General features: G+C 52.1%; 1 protein-coding gene across 1 annotated transcript; it reads right to left on the reverse strand.

The window, feature by feature from the left end:
• Positions 1–1,686: 1,686 nt before the first annotated feature.
• LOC34621574 (polyglutamine-repeat protein pqn-41) lies at positions 1,687–7,981 on the reverse strand. The gene is made up of 8 exons (XM_026336027.1): positions 7,857–7,981; positions 7,744–7,802; positions 6,689–7,542; positions 5,730–6,210; positions 4,450–5,459; positions 3,249–3,423; positions 2,178–3,185; positions 1,687–1,964 (listed from the first exon to the last, which is right to left on the reverse strand). Exons 1-8 carry the CDS (start codon positions 7,979–7,981, stop codon positions 1,687–1,689), a joined length of 3,990 nt encoding a protein of 1,329 aa, XP_026191812.1.
• Between the last annotated feature and the right edge of the window lie 12,198 nt (positions 7,982–20,179).

Consider the following 20,179-nt stretch of genomic DNA (forward strand, 5'->3'; position numbering starts at 1 on the left):
CTCCAGTTGCACTTTGTCTAGCGGGTTTTTGCTAGAAAAAACTCTCGAATGGGTACTGCTCAAAAGTGGGGGCAGCACCGGTAAATGCGGCGGCGAACGCAAGGCATGGACGTGATTATCTGAGGAGCAAGCGATGAGAAAGGGGTCTCTACAGAAGGCGCAGGAAGGTGGTCCTCCCTCTTGCTCTAATCCGACGCGATGTCATATGGGTTAAAAGAAAAGTATGAGGAAGCTTTTTGTCTTTAGGGCTCCTAGGGAGAAAAGTTACATAAGTACAGTCCATTGTATAGGTATGCATGGAGTAAAACTGCAGCTAAAACACGTGATGCGCAGAGCGAGGTCAGAATGTTCGCGTTTGCGTGTGCAGCCCCCAAGACTGCCACGTGCCTCCACCTACATATCTACAAGAGGGCAGATAGATACCAGGAGACGCACAATAATGATTACGATATTACCTATTGCAAATGAATATGCATGTACCCGCGACGCAACGAAGAGGTAGGAGCAGAGACACCTCCACATTCGCACTCACACTCACACACACGCATGCACAGACGGACGCGCACACCTGGACCTGCGAAGACGCGTCCAAGGGGTACCCTGCACAAATTTCCGCAAGGAGAGGGGGGAGGAGCTTCTCTTCCCTCCCCTCTCTTTGCCCGCTGCTGCTGCGACTGCTGGAGTTGTCAGCGCCAGAGCGGATCAGAACAAAGAGACAAGGACAGGGGGCGTCCGAACTGAAGGCGATGCGCTCGCCTTGCGTTGTAACGATGACGATAACCTGTTGTCTGGAGGGGGAGAAGGCCGCGTGCGATGCGGAAATGGGAGCGCTGAAGGGGAAAGAGGGGTAAGGCAGATGCGGAGAGGGGGAGAAAGAGGCGATGGGGTGTGATATACTTGGGCTCCCGCTGTGATACCAGCAAATTTAATGGAGAAAATAAGGGGCTTGAAAGCACTGCACCAACTGCTCCTAAAGCAGCAGTACTGCAGGCGGCCCCCGTTGCACCAAATGCACATGCGAAAACTGCATGCATGGGGAAACTACTTGCGATTGCAGCGAGGAAGGAAAAACACGTGGACAGCCCTCAAGAAAAGCAAATCACGCTTGAACAGGATGCCTACAACCCCAATTGAGGGCTAGCCCTTGCCGCATGCAACCCCACAAATGCGCGCAGAGGCTGCATATACACCCAAAACACAGGCTATACATAGACTCGAACCGCGCATCATGAGCGCATGCTGAGGAGGCAGGCAGAGCTGCCAGCTGTGTTCCGCGGGACTGTCGGCCGCCGGCCGCACACTACACAATGTGTGTGAATATAGCGGCCCCTAAAGTGCATGCAGCTGATGCATGCGTTTGCATGAGCGAGGACGAGGGAGTACAGGAGGAGCTAAAGGACACACAGGCAGCAAAAGGGAAGGATGGACTGCAGTGACGGCATCTGCTGCAGGAAGGCAGCAGATGCCCTTGCTGCCTCCATTGCTGCCGTATCACTCTTGCTAAGCCAAGCCAGGCGAGGATTTACAATGCGAAACTGCATTTAGTTCTAAGGAGAGAAGCGCAACGGTAATCGCCACTCTCTGCCGCATGCACGTGATTCCTGCGCATGGAGCAACCTGAAACCTCAAGGCACTGCTGCAGTTGCTGCTGGTGCGGTGAGGCACGGAACGCGAAGGGGTAGAGGCTCAAGCCCATGCACCTGCCCCTCTGACTGGTGGAGCAGCTGAAACGCTCGCTACATGCGCTACAACTTGTACGCTGCTGCTTCTACCTCCAGTGCTGCCTGCGCAGCGACGTCTTCCCAACGGCTTGGGGAAGGAAACAAACAAGGTTGCAGAAAAAAACGGCGCACTGCATGCTGCTGCTGCGCTTCTCTCCGCCGCTGCTTTCTCAAAGGGAAAAACCGGAGAGGCAGCACACATTGCACGCAGCAAGGCTCTGAGCCCTCGGTACTGTCGGCACTCTGTCTCTTTTCCCTGCGAGTATATCCGAGAGGCAGACAGCCCGTCCAAGAAAAATTCCAAGAGGCATCCTCTCCCGCAAGGATCGTAGGAAAGCGCTTATGTCGATAGTCTCCTCGTTGGCGTGAGCTCTTCAAGCACCAGAGGCTTTACAGAAACGGATGTTCCCTCTCTAGAGCCAACCTCGCAATGAAGCCCGGGCAGACGGAGTTGACGGCCGCGACGACTGCACAAAACACGCAAGCACGGCGACACTTGCAATGCGAAAAAGTCTGCATCGAAAGCGCCTGCAGTGCTGCCGCCGCTCCAACAGAAGAAAAGATGAGAGCAAACGCGCGGAGCGCAGGAAAAGAAAGGCGAGTTTACCTCCGTTGGGGTGTCTGAAGTGAGTCCGACGAGCGATGTCGCATTATTACCGTTCTGCACCAAGGGGACGCCACTGACACTGCTGCTGTTGTTGCCGCCGTTGCTGCCGCTGCTGCGTGTAACACGGCTGCAACGCTGCAGGGTGACAGCCCTTGATGACTTGGGAGTTCCCTTCCCTCCCTTGAGAGTCTCCCCCGCTGCAGACGCGGCAGCTGCAGCTGCGGCGGCTACTACGGCTGCGGATGTTAAGCGGCCGTGTGGATCTCTGCCGTTGGTGTTGCTGCTGGACGCCTGCGAGGCAGTAGGGGTGCCCCCGGAAAAATCGCCATGCCCCCTGGTGCTGCTCGTGAGGTGTTTGTGCCCCTTTCTATCGACTGCCAGCTCTTCACATACGCCATGGCTTTTGCTGCTGCTGCACATGTTGCCGTCATGGGAATCCTCGTCCTTCAAGCGGAGCTCCGCCTTGAGCGCCTCGATCTCCTTCTGCATGCGGAGCATTTCCTGCATCATCCAGTGCTCCCCTTGCTGCTGCTGCAAGGGCTGCTGCACCTGTTGTTGCTGCACCTGTTGCTGCTGCACATGTTGTTGCTGCAAGTGCTGCAGCTGTTGCTTAGTCGATGCGTGACTGCCAACACCCGAGGACGAACCAACAGAGCACGTAGTTGATGGCGTGGACGTGGCAGCAGCCGAGAAACCTCTGGAGGTGTGCGCGCCAACAGATGCTGCAGCAGAGGGCACAGTCAACGCAGCGAGCGACACAAGACCCTCCGATGCGTTTCGCATAGACAAGGCAGACATCCGCAGATAGTCTTCAGAAGCCTCCAGCTCCAGCTGCTGCGTCTGCTGATGCCGATCCGCTGATACTGAAGGCGAAGGGCGAGGGAAGCTCAGGCCTGTCGCAGGAGCAGCAGCAGCCACACCTTGCTGCTGCTGCTGCTCGATATAGTTTCTTCTAACACGCCGAACTGCCGAAGGTGCCCTTGCACCAGCCGAATCAGGCGTTGCCTCCGAGCGAAGGAAGCTAGAGGCTCCCGTAAAGTGTTCACATCCATGCTGCAACTGTTGCTGTTGTTGCTGCAACTGTTGCTGCAACTGTTGCTGCAAGTGTTGCTGTTCTTGCTGCAAGTGTTGCTGTTGTTGCTGCTGTTGTTGCTGGTAGCGGCGAAGCTCATCGACAGGCGAGACTGGGGAATGCGGGAGGTCCATGGAGTTTGCGCTTGCCAAGCGGCGAGGCACCGGGAGGGGAGAAGAGACTGCGATGAAGCCTGCCCCCGAAGGGAGGCTCTCTGTGACGGGGGCTGTAGGGCTGCTGATAGGTTGTACTGACACTCCAGCAGAAGCCACTGGTGCAGCTGCAACTCCCCTGTCGCTCCAGCTGCTAGCAGGATCAGGTTCCACATGCGTCTTCCCTCCCTTTAAGCCCCTTACACAGCGGCCTGTTGGTGAAGACATCATGTCAGTGCTGCCTCTGAAACCCTTCCTCCCCAGCTCGGCGAGCGCTGCAGCGGCAAACGCAAAGTCATGCTCATTGATATGCCGGAAATCAGACTGCTGTTGCTGCTTGTCCTGCTGCTGCTGCTTTTCCTGCTGCTGTTCAGACACCTGCTGGTGAAGCTCCTGGTCATGCAAGGCAGACTGCAGCAGCCCGTGCTGCTGCTGCTGGGGTTGAAGGCTCAGCTGCTCAGTCAGCTGAGGTTCCCCCCTTGACAAGAAATCTAAACTTGGATTGTAAGAGCGCCCCACACCGTGCGAGGCAGCTAAGCCGTCTATTCCTGAAGCGGACCTCGACAAGGCATCGCGGGGGAGCGACTGAAGGCGTTGCTGCTGCTGCTGCTGCAAGTGCTGCTGCTGCAAGTGCTGCTGTTGCAGCTGCAGATCGAGCAGCAGTTGCTGCTGCTGCTCCTGCAGCAACTGTTGAAGCTGTATTCCCAGTTGATGTTCCTGCAGCAGGCGTTGCTGCTCCTGACGAGACCTCTGCTGCTGCTGCAAATGCTGCTGCTGCAAATGCTGCTGCTGCAAATGCTGCTGCTGCAAATGCTGCTGCTGCAAATGCTGCTGCTGCTCGGGTTGCTGCGCGTGATCTGGCAGCAACGCCTCTTTCTGACAGGCGGCACCCTGCAGCAGCTGCCCGTGGTGCAACAGCTGCTGCTCCTGCTGCAGCATGTGCCCTTGCTGCTGCAGAATTTCTTGCTGCAGGAGCTGCTCTTGCCGCTGCACATGGTCCTGCTGCAGCTGCCGCTGCTCCAAGCCGCTCGAGATGTATCCTGAGCTAGAAGGGGGGCTGAGACTTTGGAGAAGATCCGATGTGGTAATCGCGAGCGAGCTGCTGAGGCTTTCACTTGAAGGGAGCGCTGGCACGTACTGCTGTTGCTGCTGTTGGTGTTGATGCTGCTGCAAGCGGTCAATGGAAGACAACCCCCCCCACGAGTCGGACTGTGGCGCGAACGGCTGTAAAGCCGCTGCTGCTGCCTCCGCCTCGGGAGAGTTGCTGCTCTGCTGCTGCTGCTGCTCCTGTTGCTGCAGCAGCAGCATAAGGGCAACAGAGGGGTCTCTACCAGCAGCAGCAAGCGCTGCTGCAGCAGCGGCAGCAGCAGCCGCCGACATCGGCCCCTGTGTCCACTGTTCATCGCGCAATGCAGTCTGTCTGCCCACAGCAGCAGCTGCAGCAGCAGCAGCCGCGGCAAACACCCCATGTGTAGCAGACATGTTGTTGCCGCTTGTACATGCAGCTGCAGCTGCAGCTGCAGCTGCCGCGGCTGGAGATCGGACAGCAAGGTGCTGAAGGGATGAAGGCAGCAGATGCTCCTCTCCGTTCTTCAGCTGTATCCGCAGCTTCCTCCCTTCAACGACCTTGTCAGCTAGGGCTCTAAAAGCGGCGAGCGCGGCGTCAGTGCCGTCAAAAGAGGCAAATGCAAACCCTCTGCTGTACGTGCAGCTCTGCGCCAACAGACGGCTCTCACTGCAACTCATCAGCTGACACCCGCTACCCCCACCACTGCTTGCCGAAACATTCTTATCGGGCGCAGCAAACGGCACACGGATGCCAACAACGTGTCCAAAAGGCCCTACTAGACGCATCAACTCCAGCTCTTTCCAGCGAGCCGGGATGCCATAAAGGAAAAGATTTGCCCCTATACAACAGCGCACAAATGCCACACGCAATTTCTGAGCTTTACAGCGCCACATGCATTCTAAAAGCTTATAAAGGACACATGCAATCTGAAAGCTTAAAACTCTATACACGCAATTCCAAAGCTTATTAAAAGGTCACATGCAACTTTGAAGCTTATTAAAACGCCACATGCAATTTGAAGCCTACAGAGCCCACATGCAATTTGAAAGCTTTATAACGCCACACACATTCAACAAAGCGAGAAGAAGGCCCCCCTTCAAGGTTTTACCGGGAGGTCCATCCTTAAGAAGGACGAATGACGTTTTCCTCGTTTGTTCTGCAACTGCCTGCGCATCGATGACGCAGATGCCGCCTTTAAGGACCACCAGCCCCTCCGTGTTGCCCCCCTTGGTGAGAGAGCGAATCACGCGTTGATGCTGCAAGAGCTGTTGCTGCTGCTTGCGGTGCCTCTGTACCTGCTGCAGTCGCTCCTGCAGCTCCTGCTGCAGCAGCGCCCGGTTAGGTCCGGGGGAGGTGCCTCCACTGCTTATGCTCTTGCTTGTGCTGCATCTGCTTCTTCCCTTGTCTTCGTCCTCGGTAGCAGTTGAAAGCATCAGAGCACCCGAGGAGCTGCTGCTGCTGGTGCTGGCGCCTGCAGCTGGGGGGCCTTCTCCGTTGATGCAGAAAAGCTCCATGCGCGTGAGTGGCATTCGCGTTAGAGGGAAGTCTTCGGCTGCCCTGCAAGCCACTAGCGCATGCGGGGGAGCCGGCTGCGCATGACAAAGGCCGGCAACGCACCACAGACAGGGGGAAGCGGAATTATTGGGGTGTGGGCAAAACCGCATTCCTTATTGAGTTTCAAAGACAGAACAGAAGCGGCTTCATAAGACGAGGTCAGGAGACAGAGGATCCGTTCGACAGTGTTGCAACGATTCAGGTGTCTATACAGGCACAACGCATGTCCACGCATGTTTAAGGGCCATATCCATGCATGTACATAAATGTACATGTCCACGTATGTACACATACGTATTGCACTCATGAGCAACCCACAGATCTCAGCACTCCAGAATGAAAGAAGGTAAGCATGAGGCATGGCCAGCCGAGGTTACAGGACGTGAGGGGGGTGTAGGCATCGTCGGAAGACGAGGCACAAGAAACGCGAGGCGCCATGAGTCGAGTTGTGCTGGCTGGCAGCGCAAGCGGGGAGGACCATCGGCAAGCAACGACCGCAAGTGTGCAAGTCACCGAAAATATTCTTCTCCCGTGGAAATGCTGTACAGCGCGGTCTGCAGCGTCTGCAGTCTCGAATCCAATATACGCAAATGCCCAAAGCCCTGACTGCGGCTGGTAATCGAGTGTACCGACAGGGCCTGCTGCTGTTGCAGCCGCCAGCAGCACATGGCGCGATATGCCTGGGGGTATATTTCCCACGAATACACGCCCCCCCGGGCGCCTCTGTTGCTGCTGCTGCTGCTGCAGAGCTTCCGGGAGAGAGGGTGACCCCAGGAGCAGCATTTGCTGCTGCTGCTGCTGCTGCTGCTGCTGTAGGGGGTGTATGTGCAGCGCTGGATCGTCAGTCTTGGCAGGAATGTGCGGCAGCGAGCTGACCGCGCTGCTCTTGGGGAAGGCAGGCGAGGAGCACGCAATGGCAGCAGCAGCAGCAGCTGATGATGATGTCGTCGTTGCTGGCAACGGCTGTGCGGTGCCTACAGCAGTGCGCAAGCCCGCTAGTCCGCGCTGCTGCAGGGGGCTACTAGCACTCGTGTTACTGCTCTCTCCAGAAAGCGAGAAGGAGGAAAGACTGCGGCAGACGACCTGCTGCGCCTCGTCTTCGAAAGGCTGCATCGGCGGAAGGCACCCGAGGGGCACACACTGTTTCAGCAGCTGCTGTTGTTGTTGAGGCTGCTGGTGTTTTTGTTGTTGCTGCTGTTGTTGAGGCTGCTGTTGTTGAGGCTGCTGCTGTTGAGGCTGCTGCTGTTGAGTACGGTTTTTCTTGGTGTTACGGTCTTTAGGAATGTCTTTCTTGACCACGGTAAGCAGTGCGTTGCCTGCAGGATCGCTTGCTGCCGCAGCCTCGGAGGCTGCACAAGACGCGCTGACTGCACTTGCTGCTGGGGAAGAAGGCTCCTCAGATTCTCTCGAGGTGCTCCGGCTGCCAGCATGCAGCGGGAGCGTGAGAGGGGGCAGCAAGTGACCCTGCTGCTGGTGCTGTTGCTGTTGGATGCCCTCTGTCACATCCAGCACTTGTTGCTGAAATTCTTGAAGGAGAGAGAAATCCAGAGTGCTGCAGCCATTCACGCAGCTGCTGGTAGAGGTGGTGGTTGTATTGTTGTCAGGCATGCTCCCGCTGCTGCTCCTGCTGCTGCTAGCGAGCCAGAAGGCTGTTGCTGCAGAGGAGGGAGGAGCAGGAGGCTGTGCCTCTGCCAGCGCAGAGGGCTCAGCAGCAGCAGCAGCAGACGCTGCGCTGGCAGCAGGTCGAGCTGCCGGGGCTGCTATCCGAGCACTTTCTGCTGTCGCTTCTGCCTTGACGAGACTCATGCTCGTTGTTCATAAGGGCAGTCCTCGGATTCTTTCGAGGCATACAGACAGACAGAGAAACAGACCGACAGAAAGACACACAGATACACAGACAGATACACAGACAGACAGACAGACAGAGCACAGATTTCGTGTTTGTGTATGCATAAGACGTCCCTCCTTCTTGCCTCTGGGGTGCCCCTCCTCTGCAGAAAGCAAGAGGCTAATCGGGTAAACAGGAAAAGAAGGTGTAATGACACGGCTACAGCAATGCCACGGTCTCTTCCCTATTTTTCTCTCCCTTTCTGTCGTTTTTTTCTCTTTTTCTCGTTTTCTCTCCTTTTCTCTCTCTTTTTTGAAAGGCGGAGGAGGAACGAGAAAATACCCTCTAGTAGAGAGGAAGGAGATCACGCAGAGGAAAGGCGATGATGGATATATAGAGAGAGAGAGAAAAAAAAAAAGAGACAGACAGAGACTGACCCGGGTGCAAACCCCTTGCAGTTGGTGGGCGCCCCGGGTCAGTGAAGGAGGAAGGCAGCCCCCATACAAAAAGACGCGAAATTCTGAAAAGTGCTGTCAATCTTCTTCACGCCACGCAAATTTCCTCGAAGCGCGTGTGCGTCTGGCTGCGTGGTGGCCTTCTGGCGCAGTGCGAAAATGAGGCGCTTCGGTGAGCTCGGTTAGGGATGACGGACGGGAGAGAGGGGAGGAAAGCAGCCAAGGAGGCGTTCGGAGCCGCTGTCAAGTAGGTAGGTATGTAGGTAGGTAGTAGGAGTAGTAGCAAGCTGCTCTCTGAGCGTCTTCAGGGGAGCTGCGCTGTCTTCTGAGACGGTGCAGCGCCCACGGGAGCGGTGCTGCTGTCGTGGCAGAAGCGTCTCCGCACTTGCCTGATCGCTGGCTGTAAGGCTGGATTCGGCGCGAGCGATGGGGGAAGCAGAAGGGCGAAGGTGTACATATATATATATATATGTATACTAGGGGCCACCCGTAGCGAGCGAGGGGATGGAAGGTCTAGAATTTGCAGAGAGGGAAAGTGAATGCGGAGTAGATGCGGCTGCTGGGGAGCCCCTTCTGTGGCAGCAGCACCAACGGCTACAGCAACTGGTGAGGAGCCTCAGGAACGGCAGAGGAGTCGGGAGCACGAGGCTTGCCTTGCTGCGGAGCTCCCGCCGTTCGAGGAGTATCAATCAGCTTACCAAAGAAATCGGGCATGCGGCGAACAACTTGGAACGAGAATCAGAAGTTTTCGTTGCAAGTTGATGCGGTTGCTACGGAGCAGCGGGATGGCCAGTGGCAGTAGCGCCCGGGGGAGTCTGGGAACGGATCCGTGCGATGCCACGCTGCCGTTGCAGCCTGAGGGATATATCGCGATACAACACCCCGATAAACAGAAATGGCTGCCTCTGAGGAGAAGTTGAGGCGGTCGTTGAGCGAGAGCCCATGCAGCAACACCAGCAGCAGCAGCAGCAGCACTCGGAGTATGTTTATATGACCTTGGTATTGTACTAGGCTGTGTCGCTGAGCGCCGCCTCCGGTGCGTGTATGTACACTGCAGCAAATACAAATATATCCCTTTCGGAGGGCTTTTCCGGACAAGGAAGCCTTTTGCCTTTGGCGTAAATGCTAAAGATGAGGAATTTAGAGTTTATTTAGCGCTCCACTTGTTACGCTCAAGGGGATGCCGAGCAAGAGGAGACCCTTACCGGGGCTGCCGTGAGGGGGCGGTACAAGCCTCTCCGTGGTGTCCTTGCTGACTTGAACGTCTACAGTTTACAGTGGCTTGTGGGGTATCTATTTAAAAGGCTTTAAAGTATTTCTGATGCTGCTTGAGCCCTTTTAAGAACTGTACTCCCAGGGAGTGCCGAGGTTTCCTCATGAGCCGAAGGCGCCTCGAGGGGTAGGTGAGCAGTTCTGGCTGGCATGTGTATGTACAGGGGAGTTGGCAGGCGTGCGCATGTAAGATATGTATGTGTCTGCCCCCTTTCTGGAGCATCCAGACTTTGCATATTTATGAAGCAACATATGCTTCATGTAATACCCCTTCTATGGGACTGCTAGTCCCCGTTTGGAAGTCCAACAAAAAGATCCATGTTGTGGACACGGGCATCCCCACCTGCACTTGCACAATAGTCTTCCGCTCCAACCCACATGAATTGGGGTTTCAAAGAGCCTTAATTATCCTTTATTTATTCATGGGAATTGCAAAGCGGTCAGCATCACGGGACGTGTGCGGTGAAACGGCCGCAGGCAGGGTCCGCACGTCGTCTCCGTATGCTTGCACGTTGTGCCTCTGCACAACAAAGGGCAGAGAAATGCTTACGGATGACTTTTGAATCGGGACCAATAGGAAATGATCTCGCTCATCTCCACAACAAGGCTGGTGCAACCGCACCATGATCAGTTGTTTCCCACGTGTAACCCGCCTCGTAGAGTCTCTATCGATACTTCGCCCCATACGCCATGCAAACTTGGCAAAAAGTTACTGCGTGTCATTGCAAGGGACTCTCTCACTCGCTGTGTCCCTAACCTTCATGATCTCAGCATGAGGCGAGAAGGGTTCCGAGCTCGCACATTGCTGCACACCCAGCGCACTCTGAGCAGTCCCACGCAGCTGCAGGTAGCAACTAACGCAGGAGGATACAGCATGGACTCTTATGTCATGGAGCTAGCTATACTCTACAGCTCACTGCGTATAAGACTGACCAAGAGAGCCATTTAACACTTGCCAAACCCGTAATTATTAATATTCAGTGTAGTGGCCATTGAAACAAAGTGCCGCTCAGCGTTCTAGCTACGCGCCCGTTAAGCCTTTTTAGGGTGGACTCGCTCTCAAAATAGCAGTGTACTTGATTCTTCAGCCAGACGTTTCTCACATCCCCACAAGCACATCAATGAACCACAGCAAAGATCTTCATGCTGAGAGCAATTCCCCGTGGCATTGCACAAAGTGAACTCAATAGCTTTAATTAGCTCTTTGGAGTTAGCCCTCATGTCTGTTCACCAAGAGACATTCAACGTCATGGCACCCTCAAAACCTTTGAGAAAACATTGTTTACGTGTCCTTTTCAGAGCGTCCATTACTTTCTGCAGCCACCTCGCAGGGTTTCTCCCTGAGTGAAAGGAAAGTCAGACAAGGTGCAAGTGACTTCATCATTCGCAAACGTAAGCGTAGTACACAGACGCACTTTGTAGAGTTTACGGAAATGAAGTTAAACCTATCTTGAAGCGAATTCAGGGACAGCTAAAAGATGCAGCGCATACTCCTAGCTAGCGAAGCAATAACTCTCCAAGAGTACCTTGGCATTCCATATGTGACTTCCTAGTTTAGAGAGACACTGTCTCCCCTCCCTTGCATGATACCTACTAGTTTCTTACACGAAATGTGGCAGTAAACCTCCCCTTTAGTCGCGTTCCGGCACGCCGGCACCATTAATTGAAGGCGAATGGTGGAAACTCAAATGGTTTTCTCCTGTTGAAGGGCGCTACAAGTAGAACAAAAGCGCATACGCTGAACGGAAGCAGAATCCTAGACACACAGGTACCGTTGCTGGAGTACAATTCACCGTTGTGGTGATAATGGGACCACTGGTTTCCGCCTAAACAGAGACAGCTGGACACGAAGAACTTTACTACCCAAACTCAATATGCATCCAACAGACGAACTCGGCATTTACACTGTTGGCAAATGCCGCAAAATCTCCTCGCACAGCCTTAAGCGGAAAGAAAGGATTCTAGAATCATTTCTGTATTTGATTGAATCTTGATTCAAATTTAATTCACACCTTCGGATTAATGATTGTGAGCTCCAAAGCAACGAGACGATGCGATAATCGGAACTTTGCTGTTACTAGGTCGATGAGGATAAAGGGATAAATGCTGGAGCCACTGAGTACTGAACGTTTTAGTGGCATTCAGAGGCAACCAAGGAAGCTGAGTTTTCAGCTGTAGCCATCACGTTCACCTATTCCTTTGATATCCAAGGCTGAGGTTCGTCAAGCTGTTTAAATAGTCATTCCTATCTAATGCGCCCTTGACTTCATAACGCACGAGCTTAGCATATTAAACGTTCGCGTGGCTGGCTCTACACCTGTCATCCGCCTGCTGTTTGGGTCCACTTGTAAATCGAATGGATCTGAGACAACACCAAACGTCAGCTACATTAGTATGAAGGCACCTCCATACTTTAACAAGATCGACAACATTCGAAGACCACTGTTGTGCGCGAGAACCAAAAAAGGCCTTAGCAACGTGGCTCGATTTCGGTAGACCGGTTCACCATCCCGTGCACCTAGTCGAACCACATGGCCTACAACAGCAGGCACATCGACAGACTCGACGCATGCCGCTGGCCCCTGGTGAAGTAAGCTATGCACGTCTCTCGTCAAATTCGTGCCTGCATTCTTGTACATCAATCAAGTTGTATGTAAAAAATTTTTCTTTGGCGCAGCACTTCTTCGACTGCAGGCTGCCATAGCCTAGCCAGAATGAAACGATGGTTCTATGGAGATCAAGGTTACCAGGGAATACCGTGGTGGTTAGAGCTCTATTGCGTCTCAATTCATTCGACACCATGAGGAGACCATCTCAGCCGCTGGAATGTAATTTGCATAGCACCACACATGCTACCTCGCCGTAGCACTGTGTCAGGCAATCCTTCGTGTGGAGGGCTAGGCTTCATTTTTGCATTTTCTACTGCACTGGTTTTACTCTTCACAGGAATTAGCCAAAAACGTTTTTTTATCTTTGCAATTTCAATTGCCATACGATTTAGACCACAGTTAGCTCAATACCACAGAAACCAGCGTTGCCTCCCTCTGCACTAGATGCAATGTGCAACTGGTTGTAATGCTCGAAGCTGTTAGCGGATGCAGCAAGACCCACCCTCGCTCTCGCCCTCCATGCGGAATGCCTGAGAACTAAAAGGCAGATAAAGTGTAGCGCTTTTTTCAAGGCCCTTGTAGGGATACACTGAACTCCAAACCCGATCAGACGCTATACAAGCTTGTCGTTCGTAAAAGCAGTTCCCCTCTTCCTATGCCTGCGCCCCTCTGCTACCGACATGAGGGAGGGAAATGGACAGCTGGGCTAGGTACAGCTTAATTATCTAAGCCTTTTACCTTTTTAAGCCCTTCACACCTTCTTGCGAGTAGCATCTAGAAAACACATACACAACATTGTCGACTTGGAGGTACTCTGCAGTAAATAAGATGCATTGACGCACAAACCAATTGGTCAATCATATAGAAATTTGAATTCGATATGCCTACTTACCGCAAGTAGCGAAGTGCAGCTTGACCCGCTACATCTTCCTCCCCTAATTCGTGCACATGCCCCACGTTATGCACCCCTGCGTCGAGGCCAACTGCCTTCAGGACGGCTGAGGAGTTCCCCCTATCGTCAGTCTCCAGGCAAGCAGAAGCCCCTAGTGCGCATGATAACTGCGACATGTCCACCGACCGATGAAGAGAAGTTTTCGGGAGGAAAGCGCAAGCACTAGGCAAGAGTGTGCAATGGACCAAATTCAACCGTCCCCGGCGGCGCGACCTCTCGCTGACGTCGGAGTGCTGATATGTTTTACCCTCATACTACAAGGCAGCAGCACACAAGTACAAGGTCTAGGGGCTTCTAGGAAGCGCACTGGGTCAGCAGCGTCTTCATGACTCGGAGCAACTTTAGCATTTTGGTGCAGCCGGCGCAAGCATCTTAGCCGATTTCAGAGTCAGTGCGCCCGGGAATACATATAAGTGTAGAGCACTTTTTCCATAATAATCTAAACCTGTTGAATCAATACCACATGTGAAGAGAGGTACTTCAGGCAAAACAAGCGCGAGAGAAGGACAGTTGCCAAGGACCATGAGGAATACTGTCCAAGGCCATCGGTGTTGTAAACCATAGAGGGACAAAGTTTCCTGGCGTAGAATCACAACACTGCTTCTCCTTCGATCACTTATGTTTGCTTTTCCCTCACTGTGTCACTGGGAACCCCATCGTTTGTCTCCTCTGCACTAGATTCCAGCACTTCAACCGCTGTGTAGGCCCTCCGCCTTCACTTGGGTCATTCGCCTGCGCTGCAAAGTCCGCAGATCATTCCAAATGTTCAAAAACCTCTTTACGAAGCCGATATTAATAGTTCTATGGTTCCTTCAGCTTTGAGTGGAATTAGTAGTCAGAAAGTGCATCGGTTCGAGGAGAATTCGCAAATGGTTTCAAGTATCTGGTGGCCAACGTCTTGGTCTACGTGTATCGGCAACACTGAGGTGCTGCCGATACACTTAGACCAATGCCCTCACCTCGAAAGAAAGCGGGCCGCCCTTTATCACAATCAGGTGCTTGTCTCCCCCAAGTCTTGATCGTAAAATACGTGCTGTAACCATATATTTTCCAGCATCCCTCCAGCGCAATGGGTGGTTGGTGACCGTGGACCACCAGGTAGAGGCCCGGATGATAGAGGTGCTCCCCACTGCAAAACAGGGTTGTGGGAGAGCGACACGGGAGAGAATCAAGCACACGCAGGTGGATTTGTGTAAGTATATAGTCACGAATGCTGTGGAAGACTGTTATTAGTGCACTCTGTTTGTCCAGTTGCTTACGATGGTTTGCCGTGGTCATAAAATGAATCAGCCGTAGGCGGGCCCTAAAAGGCAAGCCAGAACGCACAAACGAATTTTACAAGCCTGTCCGGAAGAGTACTTCTGGATAACTTGTAAGGCTTGTGAAAGAATGTTAAGCATATCTGGGCGAATTATTGAGCCGTGATATAGCTGCGCAAGGGACGAAATGGGAATATTTGCCGAATCTGTCTACCACGGCGTAGATGCTGCTCTGACCTTTACTCAGTCCAACAATAAAGGTCCTGAGTCTGATTAGCACAAATGGTTTCAGAAGCCTGTAGGCTTTCTGAAAAATTTGGATAGACGTCTGTGCGGCTTCATCTACAGACAGTTTCTGGGCAAAACAGTTTATACTCCTGTGACGCGGAATGCGCCCTAAGCCACCAGAGAGGGCGTGAGATCCTTTCCACTGTAGTGTGAGTCATACAATGGCCCAAAAGAACATGATCATGTACTCTCCGCAAGATGGCACAATGAGGCGAAATCGGAATGTACAAAAGACGGAGTCCCCATTCTGTTCTAAACCATAGCAGCTCATCCACAACGTGGTGGTTCCTCAACCTTTTCGGTACTCACAATTTCGGCGGTGGTAAAGAATCCATGGGTATCAACAGCATATGATGCACACAAGTGCAGTAGGAACCGTGATTCGCCACAGGAAAAAACATGTGATGCACAAAAGTGACTTGCTGGAGCATTGCGTGAGTGCACTGGCAAACACGTGGAGATACCCCTAGAATGCTTCAGTGTACAGTCCTACTGCCGCAGGCACTAAGGCCAGCAAACGCTTCCGCGGTTATCAGAGCTAGGAAAACTGGTTGTGACGCACGTAAAATACTGATTGTCTGTTTAGGCGGCAGAACGACGCCCACTTATGTAGTTCCGGCATATCGTAATTCCCACCATACCACGTAGTTTCTTTCCCCGCACTCGAAAGCGCTGCTCGGTTCGTCAAAGCCATGAAATCAAAAACCAAAAAATTAATGTTTGAAAGGCTGTATCTTCTCGGAACAGGATAGCACCCACCGCTACGTCACTGGCGTCGATTTTCAGGACGAAATAGCGCTCACAATGGGGCAGCGCTAGTACCAGCTACTAAGCGCCCTTGCTGCAACACTAGCCTCATCTGTTCAAGCTGCGGACGGCGTTTTCTTTAGTAGCTCAGTCAAGTGTGCAGCGCTCCTAGCACACCCAGGATTGCAATCTAAAGTACTAAGAAGTTTTAGCCGTTTCGCCGGGGCGAAAAAGTAGAAGCATGCTCTAACCGCTCCAAGTTTTACGAGCTCGGTTTCAATTGGTGTACCCAAAACATTACTTTTTGAAGACACAATTGCTCTTAGGGAAGACAAACGTACGGGTGCCTTCACATGCCGCGTTGGCTGGCAACAGCTAAAGCCCCTGCCTTAGGTGTTCCAGCTGCCTTTGAACGTTTCGGATAAATACTAAAGCAGCGTCCATGTAAACGGGAATCCAGCACTTCTTGACACGTTTGTTAAAATGTTGACTAACCTGTCGCTGCAGTTCCGTTGGGGCACTTAAAAGTCTAAATAGCATGCAGGCATAATGTCCGCGAGTGCGGGAGTGGGACGCATTTTGTGCTTTGTAGGAAGGCCTCTGTCAGATACACCGTTGTTTCGTTTAGCACGTTGAACAATCCGGCATAATTTCTGGTTCAGGTTAATCCTGTTTGAAACTGCAAGGTAACACGCATGCGCCACCTTCTATCCTTCTCAACTCAACATCAGGTATGCTCAACAGCGATGGTCGAAATCTACACCTTGCTGGCTCAACATTTCATAAGCCTGCCTTCCAATCTTCTCTTCGTGCGTTGGAGGTTTCTGAGATTGCTGGGCACAGCTTGGGGCTGATCCACGGATTAGATGCATACTCTGACGGCCAGCACGTAGCCAGCCTGCTGGCAGCTCGTCATTATTTGATCCATCCCCAAACTCGTCCTTTGCGATTGCCTATTGACGCGTTTCTTGACTCAAAATTCATTTATTACCTGATAAAGGACCCGCTTCAGCTCCAATTAGGCCGAACACATGTTGAAAACTATCCTTTCTTAGTGGTGTGCTTGGCACCCACTTTATTGGCCTCGCCAGAGATGAGCTGAATGCTGTTGAGCAGGTCAGGAAAAAGTTTTGCTTAGCGTTTTGTGGCCCCCTGACCATCACAGTACGCAGCTGTGGCCGCATGTACGCCATCCACTGCGTCACCTCTGGCACATCTGAGGTTTAGTCATGGTATAGTGGTTCAATATTAAGTCACGAATCATGCTCCTACGACCCAACTACGAGCTGAAGTGTCATACAGCCGCCGTGGCCTTGTTGATTCGTACATGGTGCTGCCTGCCAGCAGACTCGTGTCAAATGACTGCGCCAGCGAGTGAACCGACAGATTGCACTTCTGCGCCGTTTTCACGTTTGACTAATCCACAGCGAGTGTCAAGTGACATCATCAGTTCTAAACCCTGAATGCCAAGTTGTATTAGTGCACAATCCAAACGTGGTTGGGCAACTGTGGATCCATCCTCTGAAGCTACCTTCACGTTGTCGCACCCTGCGTGGGGAGCGTGCCGCTCTGGTGATGTATCGTCTTTGACTTACCAAGTAGCCTGCCCCTACCGTTGCTCAACTTCTTTGGCCTCCTGAGTGCACTTGCATGTTCCAATTGTGTGACCCAATTCCACGCAGCGAAGGCAGATGCAACCTGAATTTGCTGTCTGTAGCTGCCTTCGAGTGCGGATTCCCTATAAATTTCTTGTCTCATCCACCCTAGACTGTAGGCCGTGGCTGGCTTACTCAGCCCTGGAGTCCATAGGTTATGAATCTCGACTTGACCCTCTGCCTCTCAGCTAAACACAACAGAGATGCAGTTATTTGCTCCTGATACGTCAAGCTGCTTTCTATGTTTACAGATCCTATTGGTTGGCTGTTCAATCACAGAGTTGCTGCTCAGCCTGTGACTACCAGACGAAACCCTTCGGGTTGACCCGAGATCAACAATTGATGAAGTAGCTGTTCGTCCACAGTGCAATTGTTGCAAATTTAAGCTTCATAATTTTCGGCATACAAATGTGTGCGCTTCAGTGTAATCAGTTCTCGCAAAACTTGTTGTTTAGCTCACCTTGGCATAAAACAATACGTCACGGCCTTTAAAGATTTGACCTGTAGCAAGCCCCGCAGGCAGGCCTGGTTACTGTACGTAAATTAAAAAATACGTGAAGTATTTAGTGTCTTTGTAAGCATGCCGCAAGGAGCACTTGTTTAATGTGGCGTGGAGTCTGCGAGCAACCTATCCTACTGGCTACTGAAATCTTCGAGTTTTTGCCCATACTTAGGCCGCCACGCTTTTCTGGCTAGCAAACTCTTATCAAAGCATTCAAGTTGATTTTACTAACAAAATTGTACATTTCTACCAGCTGTGTAGCTACTATGTTCACGTAAGCTCGCAGGCCTGCCTCTGCGGTCCGAAGGGGCGTTGTGCCACAGTCAACTTCGGATTCCAAAGGGTTTTCTTCACCGTTTTGTTGCCAAACAAAAACGGATTACTAAATTGCCGAAGAATCTGAATCAAACTGGACAGATGTGATCAAAGTGGGCAGCTACTGTACGGGAGCCGGAGATCCGTTTGCATTCACAGCCAGTGGATGGCGAGGAAGAATTGCATCGAACCATGTGTGGCGCCACAACCAGAAAAGCTGCTTGTTAGGTTTGTTCAGGGATACAGTCGACTCGAGGCTTGTAACAAGCGTAACAGAGTGCAAGTGAGTGTTTTCGGAATACGGGCTGCCCCTTTCCCGTGCCCGCTGCCCTCGGAGTTCCCGATATGAACGGAGGAAAACGGAGAGGCAAGCTGCGTTTCGCAGCACCCTCTAAGAACTCCGAGCCCTGTCAGTTAGTTGTACATAACATCTATTGCCACATACACAACACGATGTCGCGTGGTATCGAGCTACCACTACTCTGCTGTAAAAAGCTACATGAACAGACAAAGCAATTAGTCAACTCGTTAGCAAGTCTCAAGTAGCTAACACTAGTATTGTCTAAAATGCCAAAGTCTAGTTTAGCCCGCATTACCAGCTGTGGGCGCATACAGGAATAGCTCATGGGACGCAGAGGCACTACTGCGCTGGTGTACACTATAAATTCATTCATCCGTCTTACTTATTTGACGTTGCTTCATAGTAGGAGGCTCACAAATCTCAGCCCTCAGACGACAGCGATAGCGCACCACCGCAGTCGTCTCGTCCACCCTTCATATGCGAGGGTCTGGCTCTTTCCTTCTGTTTGTCCCGCGTTAATGGCCAACTGACTTTATGCACTTCGTGTTCACATTGCTTCTGAACGCCTGGAATGTTGCAATGCAGCAAGAACAGTTCCTCTGCCCAGTGCGTAGCTGGTTCCTACAGCCACGTTTGCAGCAGGTGGGTGTGTGCTGTGTGGAGTGGTTGAAAGATGAGAGGATAGATGCGGAGGCGTAAGCTGCGAATGTTGTGCCACCTATTCTCCTTTACTCGGTAGGTTTACGAGCCTTAGAGGCGATAAAACACCCTATGGGCTTCAGCTATGGACTCATTAAGCGCCGCAGCTCTGGTCAGGCAACTACTGTAATATCGTCGTGCCTCTGTCCATACATCGAGGCCTCTAACGACTACCTGTTTAAGCGGTGCCAACTGTCAAGCTTCAGTGCTAAACAGAGCCTCCTTAGCATGGTGGGATAACAAGGGTCTCCAATGCAGGCTATGCGAGAGGGTGTGGAATACCCCAACCCGACGAATACACTACCCAAACTTTTCAAAACTCTTGCGAACCCTATCTCATGAGGGGATCTATCGGCTTGTTTTTTGGTTTTGCGGAAACTGAAAGGACACGCTCTACGAATACCCCTTCGTGATTGATCTGAACTTGTGTGCTGCAAGGCTCACTGGACCGGCTGTTGCATACCTGAGAGTTCACGACACCAGCAGCACTCACAAGAGTCTTTGCTACTAGATACGAATCAGTGCTGTCAAATACTGTCCTTCCAACGAAGCTGGTCCGTGCGTGCACTGTTGCCAGCAATGCAATATTAGGCTCAGGGATTAAAGCCTACCCATTTGCATAGTTGGCGTCAATGCCGCTTCCGCGGCAAGCAGCCAAATGATACCACACTTTCTTATCTGCTCGATGTTTAACATTACTATTCGGGAGCGCATTTATTTGCACTTAAACCGTATTAAGGGCAAGAGACCCTGATGGAGTCTGAGAGTGCAGGGTTGTCAGTTAGTAAGCCGTTGGTGCGTGAAGCTATACATAACACGCGACGAAAGTAGCTGAAGGCGCAACTATTTTCTTAATTTAGTCAATATATTTTATTTGAGCACTTTCTATTGCACAAGCTGTATATCTGAAATATAATTGGTGATCAGCCTATTATGTATGAGATGTCAGCCTGTTGTATGTACTGTGTGAAGTATTCAACTAAACGTGAAGGTATGGAGTGGCAAGCGGGTGCCAAAGCGCACATTCTGCGTTTTATCTACCCTCATGCCGGAGCTCTTTAGTGAAAGGGAAGGTTGCAAGGGGAGTTTCTTGGGAAGAACACTCAAGCCCGATATAGTAAG

The sequence above is a fragment of the Cyclospora cayetanensis genome, unplaced genomic scaffold (genome assembly GCF_002999335.1).
Source record: "Cyclospora cayetanensis isolate NF1_C8 unplaced genomic scaffold, CcayRef3 CcayRef3_contig_9, whole genome shotgun sequence".
NCBI classification, from domain to species: domain Eukaryota; phylum Apicomplexa; class Conoidasida; order Eucoccidiorida; family Eimeriidae; genus Cyclospora; species Cyclospora cayetanensis.